Source organism: Dunckerocampus dactyliophorus, chromosome 7 (assembly GCF_027744805.1).
Source record: "Dunckerocampus dactyliophorus isolate RoL2022-P2 chromosome 7, RoL_Ddac_1.1, whole genome shotgun sequence".
NCBI lineage: Eukaryota > Metazoa > Chordata > Actinopteri > Syngnathiformes > Syngnathidae > Dunckerocampus > Dunckerocampus dactyliophorus.
The window spans coordinates 26,341,122-26,363,509 of record NC_072825.1 but is presented as its reverse complement, the minus strand read 5'-3'; the positions used below and the strand labels follow the sequence as shown (position 1 = coordinate 26,363,509).

General features: G+C 41.4%; 2 protein-coding genes across 7 annotated transcripts in view; one reads left to right on the top strand and one right to left on the bottom strand.

The window, feature by feature from the left end:
* znf687a (zinc finger protein 687a) overlaps positions 1 to 22,388 on the bottom strand; it is a 43,520-nt gene that overhangs the window by 12,463 nt on the left and 8,669 nt on the right. For 2 of the 6 annotated variants that reach the window (XR_008571948.1, XM_054780932.1), the window contains exons 10-11: positions 21,923 to 22,010; positions 19,911 to 20,525 (exon numbers count right to left, since the gene is read on the bottom strand). Coding sequence is in view for 4 of the 6 variants with exons in the window: in XM_054780932.1 (XP_054636907.1) it covers positions 19,914 to 20,525; positions 21,923 to 22,010 (700 nt within the window). In the remaining 2 variants the exon portion in view is untranslated. Of the gene's footprint in view, positions 1 to 15,900; positions 20,566 to 21,922; positions 22,011 to 22,388 lie in introns of those variants that run through there. The other 4 variants (XR_008571947.1, XM_054780931.1, XM_054780933.1 and 1 more) reach the window with 4 other exon arrangements.
* On the top strand, positions 518 to 2,695 carry LOC129184718 (uncharacterized). The gene is made up of 5 exons (XM_054780936.1): positions 518 to 1,125; positions 1,202 to 1,227; positions 1,520 to 1,624; positions 1,730 to 1,870; positions 1,981 to 2,695. Exons 1-5 carry the CDS (start codon positions 1,112 to 1,114, stop codon positions 2,445 to 2,447), a joined length of 753 nt encoding a protein of 250 aa, XP_054636911.1. The 5' UTR covers positions 518 to 1,111; the 3' UTR covers positions 2,448 to 2,695.

The following is a 22,388-nucleotide window of genomic DNA, read 5'->3' as shown; positions in this document are numbered from 1 at the left end:
ACTATGATCATTAGGTTGGGCCCCGTGGTTCACATGAGATCATTTTAATACTCGCGCCATTTTTGTAGTAGATGGGGATTTCCTGGGCGTGATCTGTGGGGGTCTCTCAAGCAAAAAGAAAGAATGGTGGGGTGCTGTCTCGGGTGTGTGAAATATATAATATCAATAAGGTGGGCCTCGACTTCCCACGGGAGAAGACAATGTGCTTGTGGTTTTAAAAAACATATCTGATGGGGGGTGTTTTTTAGCTAACTATAATCATTAGCGGGGGCCTCATGGTTCACATGAGATCGTTTTAATAGTCGCGCCATTTTTGTGGGAGACACCTCTCACTGGCTGTGGAGGGAAGGGGAGGGGGTATGTGGGGGCATTCTGGGTTTAGTGTATGGAGTCTCTCAAGCAGAAAGAATGGTGGGGGTCTCATGTTTCCTGGGGAACAGGATCTGCTTGGGGCGATGAAGAAACATATCTGATGGGGGGGTGTTTTTTAGCTAACTATGATCATTAGGTTGGGGCCCCGTGGTTCACATGAGATCATTTTAATACTCGCGCCATTTTTGTAGTAGATGGGGATTTCCTGGGCGTGATCTGTGGGGGTCTCTCAAGCAAAAAGAAAGAATGGTGGGGTGCTGTCTCGGGTGTGTGAAATATATAATATCAATAGGGTGTCTCGTTTTCCCACGGGAGAAGACAATGTGCTTGTAGTTTTAAAAAACATATCTCATGGGGGTGTTTTTTAGGTAACTATAATCAATAGCGGGGGCCTCATGGCTCCCGTGCCAATAGCGGGGGCCCATGGTTCACATGAGATCATTTTAATACCATTTTTATAGTAGATGGGGGTTTCTTTGGACTGATCCGTGGCGGGGTCTTTTTTAGCTAGCTCTAATCAATACTAGGGGCCTCATGGTTTGTATAAAAAAGACAATGTGATTGAGGCTTTAAAAAACATATCTGGCACTTAAACATTCCTCTCCTAGTGTATAAAATGGTATAAAAGGCAAGTGTCGACGGTAGGTTTCCAGATCACTCGCAAAAATCAGCGAACAACGTCAAGACAGAGAGTTTGAACACAGAGCCTGGAGACGACTACAAGACATCGGACATTGACATGGGCTGTTGCATGTACGTAAGTTTCATATTGTATATAATTTATCTAGGGTGTTTAGCCTGAAAGGTAAATTTTTTTTTCTACTTACAGGAGAGCTGCATCTTCACCAATTGAAGGTACGTTTTCAAATCATGTAGCTGAAAGAAATTTCTTTTAGAGGTTTATGTTTCTCAGGGTGCGTGTGTGTGCGTGCCTGTGTGTGTGCGTGCCTGTGTGCGTGCGTGCCTGTGTGCGTGTGTGTGTGTGTGTGTGTGTGTGTGTGTGTGTGTGTGTGTGTGAGTGCGCATGTCTCTCTACCTCTGAGAGAGAGAGAGAGAGAGAGAGAGAGAGAGAGAGAGAGAGCCAGGATGTTGATTATATAATATATATTGGGGAAAATAAAATAAATTGAGTATGTTTGATTTCCAGTGATCGATCTGACTTCACCGCCACCAGTGGCCCTAGTGTCACCGGTCCAAAACCCAATGCAGGGATTTAATGTGGACTTTATAACGCCTCAAAACCAGGCACAAGGTAAACAATCGTGTGTAGGTTTAGTTTAATACAGGATGATGTCGGGAATTAGCTCTTTATGTTTTGTGTAAATGCTGATGACTAACAAGATCCTCTCTGACACAGGATTTGCAGAGGGCGATCGCTCTACGATAGACGGGGGAGTTTGGGGACAGACTTCGGGATTCGTGGAAAACACTTTAACACCGCCGGTCCAAAACCCACTGCATTTTATTGTGGGGTTTACAAGTCCAAACTCAAGTCACGGTAAGTTAAACAAATGTGTGTCGGTTTTAATGAATTCATATTTATGTCAACAATTATCTCTGTATGTACTGTGTAAATGTTGATGAATAACAGAGTCTGCTCTGTTATAGGGATTGCGCCACTGACCCCCTCAACGCTGGATGTGACAGAGGGAGAAAACGACACAGAATTCGAGGAAAACACAGCAGAGTCCGATGTGGGACAAGAAACGGGACAGGAGGAGACATCTGACGCTGGAGTCTACAACCAGGAAAGATTTCATTATTTTCCAGATAGTGAAAGTGAATATGTTGACATGCAAGCTCTAAATCAGAGGGATATAGTCTCAGACAGTGATGGAATTGAAACAGTGGATTTCAACACCTCTGTGCTAATTGTCGAACAAGTGTTCAGAAGATACATGTATGATATAGCATGTTTAAATCGCCGCATGATTGAGAATATATATAATCAACTTAGACAGAACGTTAGACGCAGGCATTCTGTCAATTCATATTCAGCTAACGCTAGACGTGCCACTCGTGAACAAAGAACACTGCCACAAAGAGTCCATCGCAGGTTGCAATTTGAAGACTAATTTTTGATCGGGTGATAAAGACAAATGGCTGAACCAGATCACAACAATTCCCCTGAAATTAGAGAGCATCTCCTCCACTTGATCTCTGAGATAAACCGAGAAAGATCCGAAGGCGGGGCTAATCAGGGTTCTCCCCGAAACAGTCCAATTCTGCCTCAGCATGATTCACCTGAAAGAGGGGGAGAAGTTTTTCTTCCATCCCCTGATGAGCTAATTTCCTTACTCCAAATGTACAGATACCCCTCCCCCATTCCTTCGCCCGTATCGCAAAGCAATGTTGACTCAGGACCTTGGTCTCCATCAGACAGTCAGTGTTGTGATGCACTCAACAGTCAAATAGATGACCCGTGGTCTCCATCAGACAGTCAGTGTTGTGATGCACTCAACAGTCAAATAGATGACCCTTGGTCTCCATCAGACAGTCAGTGTTGTGATGCACTCAACATTCTGGAAAGAGGTCATCAGGTGGGGGGTGGGGGCGAGGGTGAACAGACAGAGAGCGTCATCAATCAGAGTAATGAGGGTCAATCCACATCTATGGGGATAAACAACACAAATAGTGCGGCTGTTAATGTTCCAGCACCTTGCACTAGTGATGACATGCATGTCACAAACCGTGAAAGATTTAATAATGTTGAGATTCGCTCTTTCCTTCGCTTTCCACCACCATCTGCAATTCCCAATTTTCGTGAATTTTATTTGAATGTCACAAATGGTTTTCGCGATAGGATTTCAAGCATGATTCACAGAGCTGATGTCCAACCAAATGACGTTATCCAAGTTAATCTGCGTGCTGATCGTTTGCAAGACGATGTCTCAATGAGCGTGCGTTATGGAGAGGGGACAGTGTCACAATTACAGGAACTTTTAGACAGATTAGTCCAGAGTAATATGTCTGTTTTCACCGATGGATCGCTTGAGCTAATTGTCAATTTTGTGAAGGCTCCGCGGGGAGGGGGTAAGAGACGAATTGAATCATGTCTTGCGAGCGAAATTGTGAAGAAAAAAGCACGACATTTATTTGTACTCCCCAATCCCGATCAAACATGTTTTGCTGTAAATCTGGCATTACTGACAAATCCGAAGTTGACGATGATGGAAGCCATAAAGGCAGGCTGGGACATCCATACCAGAGCAGGTCTGACTGCTGATACAATGGTCACATTCGATGATGTTGTCAAATTTGAGGAGCTGTTAGCGTGTAAAATTGTTATCTTTTACCAAACGTCTGACAGAGAAAAAAACAACAACCTGGTTACATTTCAAACAGGAACACCCGAACGAGACACAATACGCTATCTGCTTTTACACAATAATCATTTTTACGGGATAAATAATATTAAGGGATTTCTAGGTGTGAAGTTTTTCTGTAAACATTGTCACACAGGGTATCAGTGTCAATATAAGCATTTCTGTGAAAAAAGCTGCAACATCTGTTGCACAGATTGTAAACAGGGTCCAATTCAAAAAACCTACTGTGCTGATTGCAATCGATTCTGTACAAATAGACAATGCTACGAACGACATCGCGAGAAAAAATGGCATCCGAAAATCAAAAAGATGGCCAGCATGTGTCAGACCAATAAAACATGTCCTAGATGTAAATCATTGTACTACACATCTATCAGAGATCCTAAAGAGCATACTTGTGCTATCAAGATGTGCACAATTTGTAAACAACCTAAAACAACATTGTCGTCTCGTAACAATGAGTTAGAGCAGACATCAGCTAATAACTCTATGATTGAAAGCGGCGAAGATAAACATGTCTGTTACATGCGTACAAAACCAATCAAATCTGAAAAAGAAATACATGAAAAAAAGATTGTATTTTTTGATTTTGAGACTTCTCAAACCACTGGAACCCATCTTCCGGTGCTTGTGGTGGCTCAGTCACTTAATGGTGAGCGCCGTGTCTGGAAGGGGCATTCATGCGCTTTAAAATTTCTTCTCCATTTCCGACAGAAAAAACATAAACAGACAACTTTCATTTCCCATTTTGGCAAAGGTTTTGATCATCATATCATCTTGAATGCTTATGTAACTCAAGGTTTGTCACCGTCTGTGATAGCACAAGGGAGTAAAATAATCCTGATCCTGGATAATGACTTTCAACTTAAATTTATTGACTCGTTCTCATTTATTCCTATCCCACTCAGAGACTTTTCCAAGGCGTTGGGATGTAAGACACAGCTTAAAAAAGGCTACTTCCCACACAGATTTACCGATCTTTCAAAAAATGGCTATAGAGGAAGCTATCCACCGGCCGAGATGTACTCACCTGACGAAATGAGTCCAAAACAAAGAGAGGATTTCCTTAACTGGTATCAGACTGTCAAAGATCAAGAGTTTGACTATGATGCAGAGTTAGTATCTTACTGTGAAAACGATGTTGAAATCTTAGCCGAGGGTGCAAGCAATTTCCGTAATGAATTCATAAAAACAACAGACTGTGATCCTTTTGACAGTGTGACCATTGCTTCAGCAGCTTTGAATGTCTTTCAAACAAAATTTTTAAAACCCAATACAATCGCGATTCCCTGTCCTAACAATTACAAAACAAACAGCAAGGCTTTCTCACATGCGTCTATACAGTGGCTTGAGTATGAGGCCTTCTCACGGGGGATTTCAATAAGACATGCTTTGAACGGAGGTGAAGTTAAATTTGGGCGTTATTCAGTTGATGGATATGGAGAGTTAAATGGAGGGAAAGTTGTCTTTGAATTTCTAGGCTGTTATTTTCATGGCTGTCCAAAGTGTTATATGGGAAGTGATGTTTCTCCATTGTCAAAGACTTGTTTTAGTGAGGTGTACTCTGAGACTTTGAAAAGGCTGGATCGATTACAAAACGATTACAAGGTGCAAACTGTGGTGATCAAGTGGGAACACGAATGGAGTGTACAGAAAAAAACAGACCCGAATGTTAAATCTTTCTTAGAGAGGTTTCAAGAACCAATTCCGTTAGATCCCAGAGCAGCCTTATATGGAGGCCGTACGGCTGCTATCCGTCTCCGCCATGTTGTCAGCCCAGGTGAGCGTGTAAATTACGTTGATTTCACATCGTTGTATCCGTTTGTAAATGCACATTTTCACTACCCATTAGGGCATCCGAAAATAATTCGAAAGGATTTTGACAGCATTGAAAATTACTTTGGATTAATACATGCTAAAGTTTACCCTCCACGTCAACTGTTTTTCCCTGTACTGCCTATTAGAAACGACAAAGGGAAATTAATTTTCACACTGTGTCGATTATGTGCACTCGTGAACAATCAAACTACTGACTGTACACACAATGATGAAGAACGGGCCCTCCAAGGGGTGTGGGTAACGATAGAAGTAATCGAGGCAGTGCGAAAGGGGTATTTTCTGGCTGAAATTTACGAAATATGGAACTTCGAAGAGAAATCAGATGTGCTGTTTAAAGACTATATCTACACTTTCCTTAAACAGAAGCAAGAGGCGTCGGGCTACCCTAGCGGAGTTGAAACTCTTCAGACTAAACAGGGTTACATCCGTGACTATAAAGAGAAGCAAGGTATCGATCTCGATCCGGAGAAAATTGTCTACAACCCCGCAAAAAGACAGATTGCCAAACTACTGCTAAATTCTCTCTGGGGAAAACTAGCACAAAGATCAAACCAGCTCTCAACCAGTCTGGTGAGCACACCGCAACGCTTTTTTGAATTTCTCTTTTCTAGCAAGTACGACATTTCACAGTTTCACTTCATAAATGACGATATTGCACTTGTTCAATGGCGCCATAATTCTAGGTGTGTCTTACCCCCAGGCGACGCAAATATTTTTCTAGCGGCGTTCACAACTTCTTATGCACGACTTGAACTTTACAAGCAATTAGATTTGCTCCAAGATCGTGTTCTGTACTGTGACACTGATTCTATCGTTTACACAAGCAGCCCCTCTGATCAATATAACCCTCCACTCGGTAATTATCTCGGAGATTTGACATCAGAATTAGATCATGGAGACTACATATGCAATTGGAGCGCTGCGGGTCCCAAATCGTATGCCTATCTCACACAACAGGGTAAGGTGACTTTACGTGCTAAAGGGATTACACAAAATTATGAAAACTGTAAAAAAATTAACTTTGACAGCCTCACAGATCTGGTAGAGGGATATCTCAGAGAGCCGGACAATCGGCGTGAAATCTCTACACATTACAATAAAATTACTCGCAATATGAAAGCCTTTGAACTCACTAATAAACAACGCATAATCAACTTCGCAGTTGTCTATGATAAAAGACGACTCCTTGCAGATGGAAAAACATTACCATTTGGTTATTAGTTCCAGGATGAAACGGCAGCAATTTCTGAAAAGGACTGTGTAGATTTATGACGGTTTGACCTGATGACTTTTCTACCCAGACCTTTTTAGAATTATATCATTGTTTTGTAATTCTATTCTGTTTTTTATATTTTTTATCATGTATTCTGTGTTTTTCTTGAAGATGTATTCTGTATTTTTAGTCATGATGTAATCTGTAGTAAATCATATATGCACATATGCTATATCAATAAACCCTTCTTCATTTGTTTGTGTTTACATCTTGATGTCTGTGAATAAAATCAGTGTTCTGGTTATTTAGGTTGCCAGTTTACAGAAACAGCAGATGCGTAACATGGAAGAAGTATATTTTGATCCTCGTTTCAAACTTCCATTCACCGCTCTCCTTGTAGGGGCAAGTGGAAGTGGGAAGTCGTTCTTTGTGAAACATGTACTCCAAAATATGAAGGATACTTTTTCCAGAGTTCCCGATCGAATCATCTGGAGCTATTCATCCTACCAATCCATGTATGATGAATTGGCTAGAGATGTAAAGATTAAATTTATTGAAGGAATCCCTGACTCTTTGACGGATGAAAATATTTTTCCATCAAATCAGCACAGTCTTTTAGTTGTCGATGATTGCATGGACGTTGGGGCGAATCATGATGAATTAATGAAGGCATTTACAATGTATAGACATCATCGAAAATTATCTGTAATCTTTCTAGTTCAAAACTTGTTTCATCAAGGAAAACATAGCAGAACTATTAGTTTAAACACTAATTATATGGTCCTTTTCAAATCGCCTCGTGATAAACTGCAGATTAGAATTCTGGCTCAGCAAATGTTCCCCGGACGAAGAGAATATTTTCTTCAGAGTTTTAATGACGCGACTAAAGACCCCTACTCATATTTAATCGTGGACTTAAGACCCGACTGTCCAGAACATTTCCGACTGAGAAGCGGCATACTTCCACACGAGTGGCCTGTAGTGTATCAGTATAAAAAGTGATTTAAACCATGTCAAAGCGGATTAAAAGAAACCTCCCCATTTTAAAAGCCCTGCTCAGTCTAAAACCAAAAGAGAGACAGGGCCTTCTAAGCCATGCATCGAAAGATCTCGTCCTGGCAGTCTGTGAGATAGCTTTGAATGTTTTGAAGGGGAACATCCCACTATCCTCCGAGCAGTACAGTAGGTTAAAAAAGCAGAAAAAAATCATCAAACTCTTTGCTAACCGTAAAACTGCCATAAAACATAAGCGTAAGGTGTTGACACAGTCCGGTGGTTTCCTTGGGGCGTTATTAGGAGCAGCAATCCCACTCCTAACCAGTTTGTTTACCGGTGGGAGATAGACACAGACCATCGTCATGGCGTCATTTAGTAAAATGTACATGATTTCCCCCCATCAACTAGAGACTTTAACCCAGAAGAAGACGCATGCAGAAAACATCAGCGAGAAAGCTCAGCATGTTTTGGAAGAGAAAATGGAACGTCTGTTAAAACAACCTGGACCGGCATACAGCAAGTCACTACATTATAACGATCTACTTGAAAAATATCTGGCCTTACTCAGAAAGGAGGAGAGTCGCAGTCGTGAAATACTTTTGAAACTACCTACTACACCCACAGAGAAAGGAGGTGAAGATGTAGGTGACTATGTCAAGGCTGAAGAGGAAGAACGTCCTGACAACATTGAAAAAGAGATTTTAGACAACATAGGATCACGCAATCGGAAAAATGCGGCATATATTCTACAGAAGCTTCGTAATTCAGACCTTCTAAGATGGAACCGTTCAGGCGAGATAATTGTGCAGGACAACCTCATTAAAGGGTCTCATATTTTCGATTTAATGAAAACTCTGACAAACCGTCGATTCCACGGACGGACCGTACCTCGCGGATGGGATACATTTTTAAAAACAATTTCTGAATTAAATATTCCAATCACAACTGTTATGAACACTCACGCACGCGAGCAATTACGACTTAAACCCTCCAATACCACGAGTGAACCTCGCCCTCAGATACGACGGAGTAAGAGAAAACGCGGGGGGAAAAAATCTGGGGCGGCATCACCGTTAGACAGAGATTATGACAGCCCGAATCTCATTCATCAACTGTATACACCTACAGCGTCTGAATGGCGATTGTCTACACCGATCCCCTCCAACTGGTTAGATTTCACTCGATACAAATGAATTCATGCAGACTGTATGTTTTTTTTTTACCAATAAAAATTTATTGGGAATTATACATCGGAGTAAGAGCATTTATTCAGAACAGATATAACACTCATTAAATAGTTTTAAAGAGCATGCTTTCTGATTACAGGTTTTAGCGGTCTTCACATGTGAAATACATTTAACATTTTTCTTGACAAACTTGGTGACAAGAGCATCATTCTTTTTTAAATTATCAGAATACAGCCTCATTACTTCTTGAAAAGAGAGTCCTTTAAAGCGTTGACAGAGGAAAAAAATAACATGGGCGCCACAAGTCGAAGAGTTGTCATCTTGTACTTGGAGTTTGTTGTAGCGTATTTCATGAGAATTTCTAGTGAGGAAAGTTATAAAACTTTCAGGATAAAATATAAAATCCGGTTCGTGGCCATAGCTGTCGAAGAAGCATGATTTGTCTTGTTCAGCTTCAATAATCATCCCCACCCAGTGTTCACCCTCACGGGTTTGGTCATGGGTGTTAACGACGAGATAGCACGGTCGTTTATCAATCTTAGTTGGCAGTAAATCACTAGGCCAAACCCCTCCAAACGTCTCGCCCAAGATCGGTCTCAGGATAGAATCTATTTGATGGTTGTTCATTTCTCCAGTTTTAGTAGTCGATCAGAACCTGACGCTTCGAGTTTATCTCTATGACACTGTCGTAACAAGCGTACACAATCAATGTCATAGTTCTCGGTAACGCCATTCTGAATCTTAAATCCAAACGGCATGTTCCATGTAGCGCAGGAGAGAGAGCTTCAGCGTCCATTTCATCGTCTCTTGACAGATTGAACAGAAACAGTGAGTAACCATTTTCAAAGTTTTCGCGGTCAATACTCAGGGGAGCGTCTCTGAGGTGTCTGTTTGTTCCCAGATAGAGATTGTAAAATTCGCGAACACTCTGATGTGTATTAAAGTTGGGTTGGTAAGGTTTCGCCGGGATAAAGCGTGAATTTACACTGAGAGAGAGGTATTCAAGATTTGCATGTTGGAACTTAAATGGGTTCAGCTCCCTTGCTCCGACAAATGCTCTGTGGTCGACAATTCCGACGACTATATATTTTGGAAGTCTACCCAGATACAAGTTGTCCTGTGAACATACACGTGACTGCGCTGGAATGCTAAAATTTTTAACAACAACACGACTTATCGGGTAAATTGCGTTGGATTTCATTAAAGCGGCTGAATGTCCTAGCATGACATCCGGCGAGACTTGCACCTTTTTCACAAAAATGCTAGCACTCAGAATGTTTAAATTGAACTCGTCAGCTGCAGCGGACATCAGTGTAAAAGCACTTTTAGCCTTTACAAGTTTCAATCGCACATCCACGTTGTTTAGCAGGAGTCTTTCGGAAAAAAAAATGTCACTGTGCAGGGGACCAATTAACTCGAATGGTCGCGAACCACGAGTGAAGCTTGTACGCTTGATAAGGCCTTTGTTGGGGCCGCCAGGTGTCGTGTCAATTGAATCTAAATCATCGCCATCGTCTTTGTACCACAGACCTGCTGAAAACTGACTCTCCAATGTTTGTCGTGAAAAGTTGAGGAGGGTTTCAATAATAGATCTGTAAGGATGAGTTGCGGATGAAGAGCTAATGAGAACATCGTTCAGACTGACATCTACCTGTGAAAATATAGTATTTAGAGGGTACTGTATTATTCCACAGTTAGCAGCATTTCCGAGATTAGTCCCATCGGCGTTTGTAATCTTGAGGCGTAAATAGAGTAGTGTTGAGTTTAGATCTAGATAGAAACTCCCGTTTCCAGGTATCAGGAAATCTAACACTTCTTGATCAGCAATAGAGTTCAAAGGATGGATCTCTACATAATTGGTCTGATCTATAGATAGCTGTGTCATCGGAGGAGCAAAGAGGTCGAGCTCTGATTTGGTGCACTCTGACGAGAGGTGATGTGTAAGAGACATGGTTAAAATATATCCCCTCCGCCTCGTTGACTTTTAACTTTCCGGTGTATTTTCGATGAGGTTTTACGTTTCTTTTTTGGTATAGCGTGTGATAATGCTGCTAGAGCTCTTTTTCCTCTTCCACGTGCTATTCGTAGTAGTCCCGATCCGTCCTGAGTTTCGTCACGTCGACGATTGGCAATATGGCTGGTTACAGCTCCAACAACATCAGATGCTATCCCTCTCACAGCAGATTTCAAATGTGGCCTGGCAATATTAGCTCCACGTTTAAGAAGAGGCAAGACGAATCTGAATGCCCTACTCAGCATAGAACCAAATCCCCTGCCGTAAAGAACCGGGGCACCAACAAATCCGTTGAGTGATCCGCCTCCAGCCTGATTCACATAATAATCCACAAATCTTTGCGAATTCATTCTGCGTTATTCTGTTGAATTCAGATCAAGATCTTTGATACCGGTCTAAAGTGTAGTTTGCAGATGGTCTTCCCGTATGTGAATCGAATCGGGGTATTTAAATCAGTTTTTAATTCAATCTGGATATCCTGTATGCGCTGTTTATTGACAGGAACGTAGTGTAAGCGGTTGTAGGAGAAAGTGATCAGATCACCGTAAGATCCTTCCTTTTTAACAATTCTTAGAAGGGGAACAACATAGTCTCCGATATGTTGTGCTTCCACAATATTGGTATAGACGAAAAAATTATATTGACCGCCGTTAATATCGCAGGGATATTTACTCACGGGATTTCCTTCTGTTTTAATCCATTGACCGGGTTCAAAACCCAGCATGTAGGACAGCGGCGCTTCGAACTTGATAGAATATTTAGCACTCCCTAATATATAAATTCTTCTGTTTATAGAATTGTAATGAAAAATTAGATCAATGTTTACTGACTTAAATAAAGCATTTATCTCCCTCAGTATTAGATCAATGCTGTCATAATGTCCCCTAGGAATTTTCATATACATTGGAGGATTCGCTGGCTTCGAATGATCCAATAATTCATAACCATTCTCACCCCCACGTATATTATTCCATGTATGACAATACATAATTTCAGCTAAAGCGACCTCGTAAGCTCCATCCAGCTCTATAGGTTGTGACAATGTTGTCATATAGTTCGAGCTGGTATTGCTCGGGAAAATGTCATTACAGGCATTCGACGGTAGTGTCACGTAGAAAGACTCTCGTCCTGTCATTGTGCTGTTTCCTGGTCTTTCTTGTTTCTCTTCTTCCTGAGCTCAACGACCTCTTTAGCAGCTAGCCAAGAGTCGAACTGACGAGGCCATCCTTGCCACCGGACTAAAACCATCTTCTGACCATTTTTAATTTTCCGGTCTAAAATTTCTTCTATGCGGAAAAGAGTGTCAGAACCAATTATCACTTTCTGCAGTTCTGGTTCATAGAATGTTCCATTCAGAATTTCACCTCTTATATCCCTTAATTTATAAACAGGGGGGACTCTGGGGATACGTTCGTTCACTATAAAATATTCATCGCTGAATGACTGTTCATACATTTTATCAAATACTCCACGGTATTTTGAAATCCGTACAATGTCTCCTTCTTTGAATTTAAATACGGATGGTTTTGCGCTCAGAGATAGTGTCCCATATAAATTTTCAAACACTTGTGAGGTCTTGCTAGGGGTTACCTCCGCAGGTTTCATTTTTATTCCACTATGATAACTGTTGTTATAGCTATCGAGTAAATCTTGAATTACGTCTATATACCTACGAGTGTTTTTTGCAGTGAAGTACCGCCACATTTTTCCCTTCAACGTACGGTGAAATCTTTCCACCACTGATGCTTTCAGTTCACTTCCTGTTGCAAAGTGTTGAATGTTGTACTTCTTCATTAGTTTTTCAAAGAGTCGATTAAAAAATTCTTTCCCTGAATCCGTTTGAATTTTAGCCGGAATACCACTCTGGTCTAAAATTGAAGCAAAAGCCTTTGCAACTTCAAAGGCTGTCTTGTTTTTCAGTGGTCGTGCATAAGCTTTCTTGGAAAATACATCTATTACTGTAAGCAGGAATTTAAACCGATCATTGTCTTTAGACAGAGCACTCATATCACAAAGATCGGCTTGAAATTGATACAAAGGACGAGGAACAAAAACACGATTTCTAGCATAAGTTTTTCGTGCCGTTTTGTGTAAGGTATATGCATCCTGAGCTGACAACCAGTCTCGCACTTCATCCCCGCTAACTTTTTTTCCCGTCTGCTCTTCGACAGCCTTTTGAAGTCTTTCAACCCCACCATAAGATCCAGCTCTTGCAGGATCATAATATATACTCTTCAGCATGCGTTCTGTCTTCTTTGAAGCCATGTCTACTAGTGAACAGAAAAGATCATACGACAATGTTTTGACTTCGACTTTATTGATGACCACACATGATTAGTGATTACACAGTTAGTGATTACAATACATGTTTTATATTAAATTATTTTTTTTTTTTCAAAATTGAAGCGTGTAAAGCATGTAATACATTTAGCAACTGATCAACATCAACTTTATCTCCATTCTTCAGTTTACACACCGCTACATCGACTACATAGGTATACAAGACGTGCATGAGACTAGAGTTGAGACTACACACAGAAATATTCCCGATAATGCCCTGTAATGTTGCTTCAAAACCATCGCTGTTTAAGTCTGACCCGAGATACACCAGATTCTCCCAGTGGTCTAAAGGACCCTTATCCCTTACAATGGCCATCACTCTTTCAAAACGCTCCAAGTCTTTTGTATCGACATCCCCGCTTGCCAGATATAACGATGCATCATTGATCCGATTAGCAATTGCATGTTTTAAAAGAAAACTGTCAACTGGTTTAGGGGGTGGTTTAAAATAATAATTTCCCATTTTGATGAATCAAGGATTCCAGAAACCGAGGAAACGCTGCAGCAGATCTTCCCTATCCGTGTCGTCTTCTATGTAGGCGCGCCTGATCTCTGCAACTTTCTCCAGAATGTTTTCTTCAGGCTTCAGATCGTAAAGAAAAGCCTCCGCTGCTCCTTCCACTCTAGCATCCAGTATGTCTAACCCAAGTAATTCCAGTGTATACTTGAGAGCTGGAAGAAATTCCCATGTCATCAGATTCTCTGTTAACAGTTTAAAGTTAGTGTTGAAATATCCAGGTTCTGGAGGATAGAGACAGGGATGCTGACGTTGAGAAGGGTGATCGACTTCACAGCCGTAACAGTCTTTTTTTATCTGCTCCTGCACCACCACTTGCACGGCACTAGCCACGCACGCCTTTACAGTGTCTAGAAATCCGCCACTCGCCGCTATCGGAGACTGAGGCGCGGGCGAGTCTGGAGGCGTCAGGACCGCTTTGTGTGCTCCTACGGAGTAGACTGGAGCAGGCGCTGCCTCTTCCCCGCTGTCATTATCCCCCCAGTATGGACAGTAGGATGGAGGTCCGCATGGTAGCTCGCCATGGCTCTGTCCATTGTCGAGGGATTGGGAAAAACAACCGACTGTATACATCGGTGAGCCTTCTGGCACCTCTCGCTCAGTCACCTTGGGTGGAGAACCGGAGCTGGCTATGGATCCTCCAGTGATCCGACCAGGGGTGAGCGCCATGTCCCCCTTCACCATGCACGCGTAGGGATCGGTCTGGTACTCTTGCGCTTCACACGTCGTGACAAGGGTCGAATCATTCTCATGATAGCGGTGGAAAAGTGGCCTATACATCTCAGCGTGTCCTGAAGATGTCTGAGAAATGTTTGACAGCCAGTTGAGAAGCTCTTCATCCCGGATTTCATAGCTGCTGCAGCTGGTGCTGCTGCTGCCGACGTTGTTTCCAGCAAGAGAGGTCAGAGCGTTGTCCGAGGAAAAATCAGCCATGATGAAGTAAAGTACTTTCTCTATTCCCACTTCTTCTGTATTTATATTTTAAAACGAGTGGGTGTGTCTGGTAGGCCGGTCTGAGAGGCGTGTCTTGTAGATGGAGGGCCTAGTGGGAGGCGGGTCTGGTAGGAGGGTTCTGGTGGGAGGGGTCAGAGAAGCAGGACTGGGAGGTCTGTGTAGAAGGCGGAGACCCGCATGCGTGATTACGCGGAATCAGTCTCCAATTCAGAAACATAGCCTCTCCCGGCCAATCCATCAGCCTCCAGTTCTCTGTCAAAAACGGGGTTCAGATTTATCCGCCTTTTAACACTAGCCAGCCTCTGTCTTCCAACACCGCCTTCAGCTCGAGTGGTTAACCTCTTCTCCAGCAGGTCATGCCTCCGCTTCACACTATCTTGAGTGAAAAACAAACTCATTTCTTTCAAGAGATCACCCAGCTTTGGGAAGTCTTCCACCTTGAACGCCAGGTGAATTGGGAAATGCCGCTCTTTCTCCATAACAGTTCTTGGTCTGACACTATTAGCATCAGAGGAGCCATATCTCACCAGCAGCCAGATGTGTGATCTCGAACAATCGACGAAAAAAGATCCCTCCCCTTCACGCTGTAGCGAATCCGTTCTCACCGCTACACTTGGCGGCATTCTCGTAAGTCCTACTTCCCCTTCATCATGCACATGCTGCATGTAATCGATGAAATCTTGAATGGAGCTCTTCAGTTTTTCAAATTCAGTAGAATAAATTCTCAGCTGCGTAACCTCTGGTTCCATATATTCATAACTGTATAGATCCACAAAGGGAACTACTCCCATACCTCTAAACTCACTAACCACCAGACGTCCCCCGTCAAGATGCAGACTCTTTTTCCTGAACACCGCCATTTTTTTTTTTTTCTCCAGCAGTCACTCATAGTCTGACTGAAACACTCCTCGTTATATAAGACATCTCATATATTTCCACACCCCCTCACCACCTTAACCACGCCCATCAACCCTCCTCTAGAATAATAGCCACATTCTAATGTAAATAACAAAGTCACGCCTCTTCCTTTTCCCCACACCCCTCACCACGCCCCTCCCAAATGATGTCATCTGATGTGTCAAGTCATCAATCATATTTTGACAGTTAGTTTCTGACGATTATTTTTAATGATTAAATTTATATGACGTCATCACATTTTGTCACTTAGTTACTCTAAATTTCTCTCATGCAGCCCCCAATTTAGACATCAACCAAGGTTTTCTGGACTATATGCCTCCAAAGCTGCACAGACTAAACCAAGCATCTCAATAACATGTGTAAATAAAGTTGCTTTTTTTTTTTTTTTTTAAATAGGAAATGTAGAAATGTAGAAAAAGCATCACACACGTCTCTGTCCAGGCTTCTCAATGCAATATGGTTCAAGTCACCATCACTTACAAAAGAATGAAAGCTACACCGCAAAGTCAACATCAAAGTTATTTTTTTGTTGTCTAAGCGTTACTGTGCAGCGGTTAACTTATTTTTACACTTGTATGACAGAGATATGACGTCGTCTGATCTTGAGCAAGCCTCCTACGTTGCTTCCTGAAACGCTGGTCAGACTGAGAAGTTTCATTTGAGTTTAGTTTTATTCAGTCTCATCATACACGTGTAAGGCAGTTAAGAATGCTACAAAGGGGATTGAAACACTATCCGTACGGTTCATAAATAAGAGTTTGACGGCAACAGTTTGACCTTGGAACTGATTCATTCAATCCTAACTGGTGATTCCTTTTTGAAATCAGAACAGAGCATCTTGGAAAGGATTGCGCTTTACTTTTAAAGTTCCACTGTAGATGCTGGCTCACTAAGACAGACGAGAGAAGAACATTTAAGTGTTTAAAAAAAAAAAAAAAAAAAGGAAGTTTCACAGTCAAACTAAAACATGTTTTCACAGTTGTACATGTTAGATTTTTAATTTTTTTAAAAAAAAATTTAATTCGGGGCGACTGAAACAGACGCATCCTTGTGCTAAACAACATTTTCCAGCAATAATGTAACTCTCTCTTTGTCATAATCACAGTAAAAGCCTATTAAATTAACTCTCTAACAAGGCTTATGCAGTCCTCTTTGGAGATTTGCTGAGGGTATTTGTGTGTTTGGAGGATAAAAACAAATAACTTGTATTTCTTGCAAAGTTCTCTATTGTCATACTCAGGAAGTGGATGCCGATAGTATCGATACCAATGGTAACATCAACATCGGATCGATGCGGAATTCTCGTCTACGTTTATTTTCACTAATACAGAGTGTATTTTTGTTTTTGTTTTGTTGTTCTATTTATTTATTTATTTATACAGTAATCTATCATTTATCGTGGTGGTATAATTGGTTCCAGACCTGACCGTGAAAAGTGAATTTCCGCAACGTAGCATTACTTCTTTATAAATAAAAGATTTTAGCAGTTATGGCATACAAAACCTGTTTACGAGCTTGTAAATATTTCTTTTAACATTATTATAGCCATCTAGACATGAAACAACACCTACAGAGTCACCTTTACACTCAAATGACCCAGTATAGTAGATATACTGTAATCAGAGAAAATAAACCATTTGAGACAGTTTACCATGTAGGGGAGCAGAATCAATGGCGGACAGGAAGTGACGCCAGGGTTCAGAATTGAGTTTTAGCTTGTTGTGGGCTATGGCCACAACAGTAATCCGTGTTATTGATTATGATTATTATTACCATATTATTATTATTGCGCCTGTTGTGAGATCATTTGAAGCTGCAATAAAGGCGGGTTGTGCATGTCTGGTGCTTCAGTGGTGGCCAATTACTGGCATCTAGTGACTAATGTAGACTACGACATTCACAAGCAGTGGTCTTAATGGCTTATACTGTATGTGTATTCTAGTGCATTTAGCCATTTTTATCCTTGAAAATGCTTAATTTGGGTAAAAAAATAAAAAAAAAAATATACAATACAATTTGCTTATATATATACGCAGTCAAACTTGTCTATAGCGGCCACTAGAGGGAGTCTGCAAAAGTGGCCGCTATAGACAGGTGGCCTCTATAGACAGGTTGGCGTCCAGTTTGAATGTTGACCAGTAGAGGAAAAAAAAGAAAAAAAAGGGGAAAAAATAATAATACTAATGTTGACCAGTAGAGGGCACTGCGGACTGCAGATGAAAGTTGTACAGCACTACTAGGCTTGTTATTATCATGGTTCATGGTTCATGGTTCATGGTTTTAAACCTGAACATGCATGAGTCAAACAGTAGCACATCACATAGTACAATTCACAATTTTGCATGTCCAAAATGGAGTAGGAAGAAGCAAAGCTTATTTAATCCTACCCCTCATCAGTTTCACATCAGTTGCAATACATTTATTCACCTCTTGTTCTTCCAAGTGTACTTTGTAGGTCTACATGACAATGTAGTGCAATCATAGCCAAGGTTTTTACTTACTAAAAGGAAGCTAGAGGCTTAATAATAACTGATAGAATATATCCATGACCCACAGAACAAAGCTGTGCTAGTACTGTCTTACGCTTGTTTTTAATATTTTACTTTTTATACAGCAGAGTGGAAGTGACGGGAAGTGACGGTGGGCATCCCGAGCAGGAGAGCTAGGCTCAGTGCTAGCTGTGAGTTTCGAGAGAGTTGGGAAGTGTGTTTATGTTGGCGTGGATGTAAAGTCCTGCAGTGTTCTCCGCTGTTAATAAAGCTATTAAAGTGCATCGGCGACGTGAGTCTCTCCTTTCCCACAACAAGCGGCATTACAGTACTGACCAGTGCACACCAGGAAGTAAACGGTGTCATTTCTTACAGGCATTGGCTGGACAGCTATGTAGTGGGTCTTGTTTAACCTTTGCCTTGTGGGCAAGCAGGAAGGAGAGACGATGCTGAGAGATGTGTGTGTGTTCTGAGCTGCTGTCTGGTGGCCGCGTTCAATAAATAAAGTTGGCAGAAGCAACAGGAAGTTTCCTTCTTTGCTTCGGAGCTGAATAACACTGACAAGTTAACAGACTAGTAGCGAATGGAAAAGAAGACGGCTTTGTTTGTGTCGAATACAGAAGATGAGGACTTTGATGGTTTGTGGATGAGGATTGATCAAAAATAACGTGAGTACATTCTAAAATACTTCAATTAAGTACAATCAAACTCAGTTTTGCTCCCGCTGCCGCATGCATGCTAGCGTATGTTTTTTTTTTTTTATTGTAGCATCGCTGGGAGCACGTCCTGTTCCCAGCCTACTTTGCGGTAATGTTTTGGTGCAAATGCTCTTAGAGTTACATGTTTGACCAGGAAATAGCAAGCTCAAAAGAAGACAGCTTTTTTATGTGGAACAACTGACAGTTTGTGTGGATCTTGTGAATGATTGTGACTGAGCTAGGACTCAGTAATTAAAGTCTACACACGACGGCTTCATTGATTGAAAAACGAAACTTTTTCGTGCATGAAGCTTCTACTTGAGTTGGTCATTTGGCCGCTATATGCAGTCAGATATTGACCAAGGGAGACAAAATGGGTGGCCGCTGGCCGCGTTGGACAGGTGACTGCTATACACAGGGTTTATAACATGTACATTTGCTGCGGGGGATTTTTCAGTGGCTGCTATAGGCAGGTGGCTGTTCTATAAAGGTGGCCGCTAAGACAGGTTTGACTGTATGTGCATATTTTTTCACTAATAATAGGCCATAGTCAACCACAAAGCAGCGATCGTTTATGAATGAAATATTGATTGAAGAAACACGCTGTAGCAAAGGATGACTGCAATTGTATTAGTTTGTTGGCATTGTTACATTGTCTTATACTGTTGCAATTATATATTGTTTAATTGTTCTGAAATAAGTTTGTTGACATTTTTTTTCACCTAAAATCTTTGTCCCGTCTGATTATACTGTAGTCACAATCAACAAATTAAAAGGCAAAAAATCAAAAATCATTCAACGATCTTGAAAACTTTCAGTTAAAAAGTACCGATAATGTTGGCCCTGTATTTACTTGGTATGGAATCAATACCAACTACTACACAACGAAATGTGTATTAGATCCTGAGCAGTACGTCTAAGGTTAAGGCAAACATGTGAGAATCAACTCTGATTGTTTTACATGTTTTTTCATAAGATCCATTTGGTTTCAATTTAGCAAAGCCACAAATCACCAATAAATAAGGCACTTTGTCATGAGATACTCACGGCTTATGTTGGTTTTCCTGTGTTTCTTGCATTGATAAATGCCATCCCGTGAGTTCTGAAGTGCGTGTTCAGGTCTGTGGCCTTGTCAAAGTGTTTGCCACACACCTTACAGTTCAAAGCGCCGTCCTCCTCCCTCCCTGCAGCCATGTTTGTTTGAGATGAGGGCGATGTTGCAGCAGGATAACCCAGAGAATTCTCATCAAGCCTCCTGCTGTTAGGAGATGACACTTCAGATGAGTTGGGCATTTCCTGTTGGTCCGTGAACGCGTCTCGGACTTTGTGGGTGATAAAGAGGTGGCGTGACAGCGAGGTGGTCGAAGTGAAACAGGCGCCGCACTGTAAGCACTGCTGCTTGCCGCCGCCCTCCGCTGCTACTCGATGCTGGCCAATGTGTGCCAGGAACGTGGCCTGGTCATCTGTGGTGAAGCCGCAGGGGGCACAGCGGAACCCGGACTCCGGGGAATAGTAAGGGGCTGGCGTGGAGGAGGATCGCAGTTTTTTAACAGGAGTGGACTCGTCGTCGTGGTCCTTCTTACAAGCCGCTCTGCGTCCACGGCGGGTCAGTGGAGTGCCGTCGTGTTCCGAGGAGCTGTCTGCTTCATCTGTGGCTCCCTGCTGAGACGACCTCATTTCACATTTGACACCTACTGGCCACCTTTTGAGGTTCATCAACAATTCTGCCTTTACAAACATGATTGCTGAGTGTGATTGATACCATCAGAGCATTACTAATTATATCCACCTAAAGCAGCGGTGTCCAAGGGCCGTATACCATACAATCCAAAAATTCGGGGGCCATTTTGATTTTAAAATTTTGTAAACAGGCCAAAACAACCCCATGTAGCTATACTAAGACGTTCAATACTATGTGTCATATGTAACAACTCGGGGTGTCACAAGGTCCCGCGAGATTAAAATGTGACATATTTCTCATTCAGAAAAAAAATGTCTCGTGGGCACTACGCCTGGGCCGAGAATAGATTAATTAATTAATCACACAATAAATAAAAAAATGTACTTTTGCCCGCCTCAATATATTTCTATGCGCATGCGTGTCATTTATCTTTAAATAAAATACAGTAAGAACGGGTATATTTCAGACATAGTGTGGCATGGTGATTAATCATAATTAATTGATTTGAAAACTGATTAAGCTGACTAAAAAATGTAATCATTTGACATTTTTAAATTGTACTTTTCTTAAAAGTAATGTTAAAATCTCGTCTCACCTCTCACCCAATCTCGTGCATCGTCTCATGACACCCCTCGTAACAACGCATATTATTAGTGACATTAGTATTAACATTAACACTTTTTCTCATTACATTATGCCTGTTTGGTCTTTTTTGTAGTTAAATTGTAACTTTAGAAATAAAATAAATAATAAAAATAAAAAATACAAGCTGAAAATGACCCCCATGCTGGACTTTGGACACCGCTGACCCAAACCAAATACATACTAAATGTTTTCAATGGCTGTTGGTTGGTTAACAGAATGATTCCAAAAATACAAAATGCATAAAACAAATAAAAATACATTGTTGAGAGGTAGTACAAGTAAGAAGTCATTGCAATTTGGTGCAAATTCATAAAATGTGCAAACTGAGGAAATTATTTTCATTTTCCACTGTTAAATTCCACTTGCATTTGGTTCAAGTGGCGCACCAAATGCAGCAGATGGAGCTGTGTGGAAAGAAAACGTGGCGTATAGCAGTTGAGGAAGCCGTTTAAGGCTCAACTTGTTACAACCGCACCACATTTCACATTGGTAACGGCATTGTAATGCTTGAAATGGTAAGATTAAATAAATTAGATTATTGGTTACTGAAATACAATTACGAACACCGTCATTCCCAACACAGCTTATTAGTATGGCTGAGAGTGGCAGCAGTGTATAATTACACTTCATTGCGAAGGCTGTTTCTAATAATTTTGCTACTTTATTTGGCTATATATTATAAAGAAGAATTTTTATTACTACACGAAAATTTGTGTCAAGGAAAGTAACTTACCTTCTGCATCCCTGAGCTGTGTCGAAGCCGGACATGCTTGTCCAACATCACTCTGCTGCTGAATGTTTTCTTACTGCCCGTACAGAACCTGCAAGCACAAACAATGACAATTTATGCGTGGGGAAAAAAGGCGTTTCTACAGTGTGTCCCGCCCATTTTGGAATACTTTTGCACTCTCTACAAGTGCCTTGTTGACCTGAATATATGAAGAGGCACTTCATTTTTGAGGCACTTTTTCCAACACGTCTGTGTCACACCTGCATCTCTCCAGGTCACTGGTGTGTGTCTCTCATTTATGTCGACCACCCGTGTATATGGATCATTTCATCACGTCCTGGTCCATCGTGTTCTTGTTGTTACTAAAAAGTGCCTGCTTAAGTCAACGATGACATACCCTGTCGACCGCTTTTCATACCATAAAATATTAGAGCCGGAGGTGTCATTTCTATTAAAAATGGGTCCATTT